General features: G+C 43.9%; 1 protein-coding gene across 4 annotated transcripts in view; it reads left to right on the top strand.

Annotated features, from left to right (window-relative positions):
* Nucleotides 1-742: 742 nt before the first annotated feature.
* Nucleotides 743-9195, top strand: part of NEDD4L (NEDD4 like E3 ubiquitin protein ligase) — a 322144-nt gene continuing 313691 nt past the window's right edge. For 2 of the 4 annotated variants that reach the window (XM_078385189.1, XM_072992884.2), the window contains exon 1: nt 743-1375. In XM_078385189.1, coding sequence (XP_078241315.1) covers nt 1328-1375 — 48 coding nt within the window. In that variant the 5' untranslated portion in view covers nt 743-1327. The remainder of the gene's footprint in view (nt 1376-9195) is intronic. The other 2 variants (XM_072992886.2, XM_072992885.2) reach the window with 1 other exon arrangement.

Here is a 9195-nt window from a genome sequence, read left to right as displayed (position 1 = left end):
AAAGATTTCCTAAACTGATAAATTCATGTAAACACTTCCTGCAAAGCCAGATGCTATATATTTTCATCTGTTATTCATTCCAGATTTTTCTTCTCCTCCTTTTGCTTTATTCCTTTTATTAATAATTACTAAAAATTTCTGAAATGTTTACGTGTGAATTTTCCCTCTTCTCTATAATTACAACAGTGATTCCCCATCTGAACCATTGAGGGGCGCCTTCTCCTCTGGAGTTCGTGTACATGGAGAACCTTAACCGGCAAGGCTAATGGTTGTGTGTAGGAATGGAAAAAAAAACTCTCTTTGCGCATGTGTTTCAGGTGAAGAATTCAGCAAGAGCAAAAGCAATGCTTTAAAAAGAAAGAGCAAAAAGAACCAATTTTTAAGCGCCTCTTAAGAGCACCAATATGAAGGTTGATAAAAGATTTTGCAGCTATGTGTGATTGCAACAAAACAGCATTAAACGCTACCATCCTACCAAAGGGTTAAAAACCTAGAAATGCATCTCTTGGCTTCCGATCTGTAAACCCACCCTTTCCACCCCACAATAGAGAGAGAGCGCCTGTATTTTCCTTTCGAGCGCCAGATGCAGCCCCTAACTCAGCCTCAACCTAACCTAGCCGTTCCTGGAGGCGCCGCCTCCTATTATTGGGAGAGCTTTGGATTGGGCTCGTCCAGCTTCGGTCCCGCCTCCGCGAGTGGAGGGAGGGGGGGGCGTTCGGCCGCGCCTCTCCCTTCTCCAGTGTTGTGAGCCCGGGAGCGCTCGCGGGGGGTTTGTGCGCGCGGCAGGGCAGGCAGGCGAGCGGGCTGGCTGGCTGGCTGGCGGGACCGAAGCGCGACGGATCCTGGTGCTGGGCGGCGAGAGGCGGGAGGAACCTCGAGGCTGCGAGTTCGAATCCCCGCGCTCGGGCTGCGGCTGGGCGAGTGCCTTTTTCTTCCAGGTGCCTCGCAAAGGAAAGGGAAACCACCACCGCCACCTCGGTGCCTGCCGCGGGCTTCCCTATTTCCCCCCCCCACCTCCGTTTGCACGCCGCTCTTCTTCTTCCTCTCTGCGGGGTGGAAAGGAAAGGGAAGACCGGTTGACTTCCTCACCTGGGTTTTGCTCTTTGCTCCTGGGGGGGCCCTCAGTTGCTTGAAGAGGCAGAGACAGAAGGAGGGTCTTCACCCCCCTCCCCGTTTTCCTTCTCCCCCCCCCCTTTGCCGGTGCATCGCTCGTTCCTTGCTTGGGGAATTCCTCCCCCTCCCGGCCCGACACCCCCCCCACACACCAGCTTCTCCTCCGGCGTCTTTTGCTGCCCTCCTCCCCGAGGGATTTGCCGCCTCCGGATCCATGGCGACTGGGGCAGTGGAGCCGGTCTATGGACTTTCGGAAGAAGAAGTAAGTCCGGATTTGGGAAGCGGGGCGTGGCTGGCTGGGGGGGGGGGTCGCTCGGGGGGGGCGGCGGTGGTGGTGGAGGACCCCTTTCCGTGGCTTGGATTTAAGGTGCATCCTCCCCAGGATGCTCCCCCCCCCCGGTCCGATCCGATGGAATCCATCTCCGTGGCTTGGCTGGCAGCTTCAGATTGTCCAACCTTTTATTGGGGGGGGGGATCGGGGTGGTGGTGGTGGTGGTCCCTGGTAATAAACAAAGCTGCTTGGAAGGAGGGAGGCGACCAAAGCGTGGGTTTTCCATTTGGAAGTTCTCGGGCGCCCCCCCTCCAAAAAAAACCCCCACGAACTCCAAACTGGGGTTCCCCAGCTTGCACCGTGCGCCTGGCGAGCGTGACCGTCGGGAGAAGCGGGCGGCGGCAGCGGGGAGGGGGGGGAATCGATTGCCAGGACCGGGCGAGGCCGGGGAGATGAAAGGCAGGGAGAGTGGCTGATAGATAGCCTTTTGTAAATAACAGGTTCTGCTTCCTTACAAAGCCAGGGGCTTAAGAAGGTGTACTGGGAGGGAGAGAAGGAGGGAAGGGGGGGGGAGAGAGTTAAAAGGTGAGTGGAATTTGTTTTATTTGCAGAGGCAAAGGAGATGCCTGGGGGGGGGGAATCAAAACATTCTCTTTTTCCCCCCATCCCCTTGCTCTTTGAATATAAAAAAATAATAATAATGCACAATATTGATGCCTGTTGTCTTATCGGATAGTATGTAGCTTGGCAGACATCCATGGAAATGTGCTGCATGTTTTTACATTCTCTTCTCTAAAAGTTCATCTCTCTTCCATTAAGTAGATAGAATGAAGCATGGAAAGGATATGGCAAGTTAATTTTTTCTTTCACTCTCCCTTTAATATATATATATATGTGTGTGTATAAGTATGTGTTTATGTCTCTCTGTGTTTGTCTGTATATATAAACATACACATACAATATATAAATTGATAAATATATACATGAATAAGACAACACACATAAATGAAGTGTGAGTGTGTTCTTCTGAGAAGGACTTAAAATGCTGTACATACAAACATACTTATGGGGGGGGGATAGTTCATTGCTTTTCATAATCTTTCATTACAAATGAATTTGCCATTTGAATTTAGAAAGTGTGTGTTTTTTGTGTGTGGAATGTAGATCTGTGGTCACCTGGATGTGAACACAGGAACTCTGGACACATTTATTTATTTACCTTTACAGATGCTCAGCAGCTGACGCCTCCACCCACCTTTCCAAGTGACGGATTCGTTCTGAAATTCAGTTTTGTTGTTGTTGTTATTGTGGGTGGCTGGAATCTGGGGATGGCCATAGGCAGACTGGAGGTGAGAGGATGTAAAGTAGAAATCCTTAGCCTCCCTACTCCAGTTTAAGCTTTTGCTAAAACATGCACATGCACGTATACGCACACACATGCACATATATGGGGTAGCTCTGTGAATCTGGCTTTGGTTGACTGTGAAGAATCTCTGAGTTTTTAAAGTTCCTTCTTGGCAAATTGCACAGTAGGCAGGCAGGCAGGAATAGACAGTGGAGAGGCTGGAAACAGAAAAGCCGCAGGTTTTTAAGTGTGAGCCTAGGGACAAGGAGTGGGTATCTTTCTTTACCCATTCGATACATAGGAACCGTCCTTCTGTTGAGTTCCACCATTGTTCCGTCTGGTCTTCAGAGGTTCAGGCAGCAATTTTCTTTTTTTTTTCCACCTAGATGTCTGGCATGTCCTCAGTTGCTGAGCTATAGGCCCTTTGCCTGGCAGGTATTTTGGTAGCCTTTATTTAGCTGGCCGGCTAGCTCAGTGGTTTAGGTATCTGGCCGTGGAGTTCAATTCCCCAGTGTGTCTACCAGGGGAAGACCCAGCTTGTGTACCCTTGGAAAAGTTGCACAGTCCCAGGATGGCCTACAAAGAAGGGGATGGTAAAACACTTCTGTGTATTCTCTACTTAGAAAACCCTGGAAAGGGTCACTGTCAGTCTGAATTTAATCTACAGTACACAATTATTATTGGCTGCGATCACATACACCAACTTAACTTGGAGTCTGGTCCACTGCATTGGTCCTTTCTGTGTAGATGTATATACGATTTCACTGTTCGTCTTCCTTGTTGTCAGTTCCTTTCCTCCATGTTTGTACTCCCCTCCTGGCGCAAGTGATGGAGACATAGTTGTTAGCATCTGCTCCATTTTTCAGTCTCTTGCTGAATGTGTATGTTCGTGTCTAGATACAGAGTAGGTGGTGGGAAAACTTTAGCTGTATTGAGCCAGAAAATGCCAGAGATAACGGTTGGAGACCCTGCAATTGTGTGGAACTCCTGGATCATGGAGCACTTCTAGAAGAACTAGATAAAAATACATTGGTTATTAGCAGTTAATATCTTGGTTTGCTTGGTGTTTTTCAAATCTGTGGATAACAACACAGAGAAGAACACAAGGTGTAAGTAGGTGCCATGTCAAAGGAAAGAACAGAAAGCATTTCTGGAACTCAAACAATGATGGGATGATTCCTGTTACAGTAAAATTCTGAGTCTGAAGGTAAGCCCAGTAGTAAGGCTTAATTCGTTGTGTATCTCTACAGGATTCTCGTTAGAAACACGATTAGCAGGGAGTAAATCCTGTTGCATTGAATGGTGTTTGCTGCTGAATAGATAGAGGGAGAATTGCACTGTTTAACTGATCAGGCAGTTTGGTAGGTTAGATGCCATTGTTTAAACGTTTCAATTATTAGTAATGTTTTCACCATTTTTGGAAGGTTCCTAAAATGGGATGGTTGTAACTTTGATAAATTGCTATCAGTCTATGCAACATTTTCCTGATTCTGGGCACAGGCATGGGATTGATCTTCAAGAGGAGATTGGATTCGAATAGTTGGCACTTGTCTCTCAATCCTTTTCCTTGAGAAAGTTGTCTAATCAGCTCTTTATTTTACAATCTCTTGGGCAAAGATTGCTCCTGCTGACATGTGATCTTTGACAGAACCTTTAGCTGCTGCAGCATACAAGTGCTCCTGTGTTCATTACTAGCCATTTAAAAAAAAAGTCACAGTAGATAAAAGTTCTAGCTTTTAAATTGTGTAAGAGCCTTTTGTGCTGTAGTCAGGAGGCTCAGCCTTCTTGTCTTTGAAGAGCCAACCCATCACATATCCTCTCGGATGCCCTGAAATGTTTGCTTCTGGCTTGTTTTTACTAGCTAGAGGTCAGTAACCTGAGGTCTTTAAGCCAAATCTGACTTCCTAAGATTAGTCCCTTTAACTGCCCATTGAGAGGAGAAGGATTTATGGAAGAAGAAGTGGCATGTCAGTCTGTAAAATTTGTCAACGAAGGCAGCGGCTCTCAATCTTTTTGCCCTCCAGATATTTTCTACTTCAGTTCCCATCAACCCCAGAGTTATGGACAGTAGTCAGGGAAGCTGAAGTCCCAGGTGTTCTGGCGGGTAACATTTACATCCTCTGTAACCTACAGTGATGGTGCCACCAATGTTCAGATTGTCTTTCCAGGAAAGTTAGTGTGAACACAATGCAGGGTTATTGTAGAAAGGGTGAACATTTGGCCTTGCAGGTGTTTTGGAGTACAACGTTTGGAGTCTGTTAATAGTGGCCATGTCCGATGGAAGCTGATGGAGTTGTAAACCAAGACACCTGCAAGGCCAACTTTTCCTAATTATTAGTATTTAATTAGTTTATTAGCAGTAGTATATATGCAGCCATCGCTGGAAAGAAAGGAAGTTTGCTTTCTGATTTTTCTTTTCAGCTGAGCAGTCCCTGTACAGCTGATATGGAATCTTGATGACACACCAAGACTTCTGAGGAATATTCTAAATCTAAACGAGGTTACGCACTTGGCAGAAGAGGCGCAGTGCCCAACCTAGCAAGGTCTCTGTCCTGATGGAAAGCACATCTGCGGAAGCTGTCTGTTCCAGGATGCATGTTGCAGACCTGGATTGCAACATTTTCTGTTGCACCTCTCGTCCATGTGATTCTTTCTTGTCAAAGAATAATTCAGGATGGATAAAAATCGTTTTTTTTTTTTAAGTTGATTTAAATCACAATTTAAATTTAAAAAAATCAAGTTTTTGATTTAAATCTTCAAAAAGATCTGATTTTTCAAAATTTAAATCTTGATTGGAATCAGTTTGGTTTAAGTTAAATCCACCCTGGAACAATAGGAGAGAAACATCCATGGGATTTAAAGAGGCTGTGATTCAGTAACTATCGATATAAATAGGGCCCACATCCCTATGTAAATATCATCTCAGACAGAGTTCGAAAACTCTAGATTGCAATTTTTGGGATCCTTCAGCCAGCACACCACTGGCCATGTGGGCTGGGAGATTCTGGGAGCTGTAACCCAACTAGTTTCTAAGCTGTGGTTTAAGTGAAACTTTAAGTGAAGAGACAGGTGATTGCGCTAGTGCTGGTTTCTGGACTCAGCTGTGGAGCTGTTTGTATCCTTCATATAATTTGAGATAGAATGGGATGTATTTACATTTAAGGATGCTGGCCAAAAGTCAAGGTGGTGCTCAGTGGAAAAGGAAACACGTCTTATCAGCCCTTGCTTGGAATGAGTCGGTACAGTTGGTGTAAATTGCTCTTTGTAGCAACAGCCAAGAGTTTTGTGTGGATTTATAGACAAACAAGAAAGATGCATAAGACTCTTTGAGTTTCTGCAGCATGAAAAAGGAGGTTGTTTTGAGATTTTAAAAAAAATCATGGATAGGAAGCAACCTGGGTGGGGTGCAGCTTGGGAATGTTTTTTTTTACAAATCAGTGCAAAATACCGTATTTTTCCATGTATAAGACGCCCCCATGTATAAGATGCCCCCCACTTTTCTAATCCAAAATTAAGAAATCTAAGTGGGGCTTAGCAAGTGCAAGGGGAAAGGGATCAAAGCCCTGCAGGATCACTTTGATCCCTGCTTTCCCCTCCACTTCTTTTTGTTCTCTCCTCAGCTTACTTCCGTGTATAAGACGACCCTCATTTTTTAGTCTACAGATTTTAGACAAAAGTATAGTTTTACATACAGAAAAATACAATAATTTGCCTGTGTAGATTGACAATTTGTGTATTTTGGGAAGTAGTAGTGGTTATTACTAGTAAAATTACTACATCACCCACCTGTATTGATTCATTGGCCTTCAGACTGTCCAGGAAAATCCAGGAGTTACAAGCTGAAAATCAGGAACTGTCATCACGTCTCCTTGAAGGATAGTTTGTCCATCACTCTTCAAGGATGTACAGGTGCTACTGGGACCTGTTGGCTTGTGTTCTACCTTCAGAGTGCCTTATATGCATGTCAGAGTGTGTCCTCAGGCTCTTGTGGAGTGGCCCTTCAGCAGACAGGCCAGTGTGGAAACTTGCCTGATTGAAAAATAATCAAAATGATATGCTGGAGGTCTTGTTCCTTTCAGTGGTGGGCATAAGATGGGATGATGTCAAAGGCTATATGGTGCAGCAGGTAGTTTATGGGTTTGTAGCAAATAGTGTATGGGTAGACATTGGTGTTCTACATAAAGTTAGCAAGGCTAGTCTAAGCTAAATCATTCCCACCTTTAGTTACTTCACAGGATGCTTGTACACTACACTGTTATACGGTATAACATTCAGTCTCCTGGCTCCATTCTATGGAAACCTGGGATCTGTAGTTTGGTGGCATGAGTTTAGCAAGAACCTTTGCGTGTTTTGGTGTCTGGGTACTGTGGTATTCAAAATTCTACCACTGCTGTAATCCATGGCAGTGTACGAGAGCTCTCTAGCTGAGAATTCAAGTAACTTGGCAAACTACAACTTCCAAGGTTCTGTAGAATGAAGCCATGACATTTAAATCTGTTTCATAGTGCTGTAAATGTGCAGTATAAATAAACTCTGTGGTAATGCAGTGGGAATATGGCCTAAGCATTCAATCCAGAGTTCCTTAAAGAAGATATCAAATATAACAGATTAGTAATTACCAATTGATGTTGCTTATTTTGTTAGCATATGACAGAGGTGGGCAAACTAGCAAATCCTCCCTATTTTTGGACCTCACCTCCCCAAGTTGTTGGTTGGGGCTAATAAGAATTATGTTCCAACACAACCGAGGGGCATCAGGTTGATTATTCTTGGCTTACATTCTAAAATTTTGGAAATGCTCTTGTCTTTTCAGCTCAAAAGTAGACGAGCACCCTGACAGATGGAGCATTCAGAACACATTTCAATGAATGGATGAATGTTCATTGCAATTTAGCAGCTGTGCCATTTTGTTCTAACCAGACTGAAATACTGTGGATATGTGTGTGCGTGTGTCTGTGTGTGTGTGTGTGTACTGTAGAGAGTTGCTTAGTTTATAATTTGCAGAATAGGATGATATTTTTGATGCAGCATGTTTTTATGCATAAGATGGGGGGAACAAAGTATTTACAGAGCTAGGATGGAGGCAGAATGAGATCAGCGGTATATGTTCCAACCCCATGATCTCAGTGTGAGCAAGCTCATTCTGCACACAGTCTTACTGACCTCTGAGAATTAAATACTGCACACACAAAAATCAGAGTTGTCTCAAGAAAACAGCACCTCTTGGAGTCTTCCCCATAATGCCTGGTGCAGAGTTTCTTAGTTCGTAATTTCAACTATATTTTCTCTGTTTTTTTTTTTTTTTTTTTTGATAAGCACAAAATATGTTGCTTCATCAAGCCTCTTCCCCATCAATTTTATTTGCCCTTTGAAAGATGACAGCTAAAAAGAAATCCCAGCATTTTTTGAATTAGGAAACAAAATGTTTCTTTTGATCTTCACTTTCTAAAAACATGCATAAAATATACATTATGTGCTTCAGTTGTTATCAGCATGGGAGTATTGGGGTTGCGTTTTTTGCTGCAAACATTTGGGTTCTGGGCACATTGGATAAGCTTTTTGAAACGGCACATGCTCCCCATGACATCTCGGATGCCCCACTGGTAATGAATCATTGATATTGACTAGCTTACCCTGTGTCTTGCCCCAGCATCATCCTACTAGTTATGGTGCTGCCAGGAAGAGCACAGCTGAATTTATATTAGGACACACTGTGTGCTGTATTTGTCTCTAAAATTTCTATCAGTGCCTGGCTGTTCTGTTTCTGCTAGCATTTAATTCCTTCCTGGGCTTTTTGGAACAAAGTCCGGTAGGTGTCCAGTAATCTAATGATCAGCCAGCAGGTCTCCTGGATTTATTGACTTTGAATTAGATGAATGTGCCTGTCATTCCTCCAGCAGTTCATTTATCTTGTTTTCTATTGTGTTGTGAATTGTAAAAAAAGCTCAGAGGAGCTTTCTTTCATTGAATTCCCTGTCTTTGATCTGCCTGGACTTCTTCCTAGCTGAACAGATGACAGTCTATTGTAGTGTTTCCACCCCCTAAGTGTTGTTTAATTATAATTCTCATCATCTACAAGGTGTGATATTTGGAGCTGTAGTCTTAATATCTGGAATATGCCAATGTTGAATTTTGCCTTGGGCAAGATGAAAAGAAGCCTCGCCAGAGTTGACGATTAGTCCATGATCATCCTGTTTCCCTTGGGAAACCCAAGGTGGGGAGATGATCATATAACACCCAGTTAATCACAAGTGTTTATGGGAAGGGTAGTCTTGCTCCCCATTAGGCTCTGTTGAGAACTATTCTTTTGCAAGCCCTTTATGAACGGGTATGCCTTATATGAAGGGACAAGGACTATCATTCATCATCGTGACGGAGTCTAAGAAGCAATAGTTAACAACCAGCAAAGTTTATGCTGGACTGTTTACCTATCCGGTAAGTGACTTTTTCAGAGTTTTTCTGCCCA

Source organism: Pogona vitticeps, chromosome 2 (assembly GCF_051106095.1).
Source record: "Pogona vitticeps strain Pit_001003342236 chromosome 2, PviZW2.1, whole genome shotgun sequence".
NCBI classification, from domain to species: Eukaryota; Metazoa; Chordata; class Lepidosauria; order Squamata; family Agamidae; genus Pogona; species Pogona vitticeps.
The sequence above is the reverse complement of the archived record's forward strand: the minus strand, read 5'-3'. Positions and strand labels throughout refer to the sequence as shown.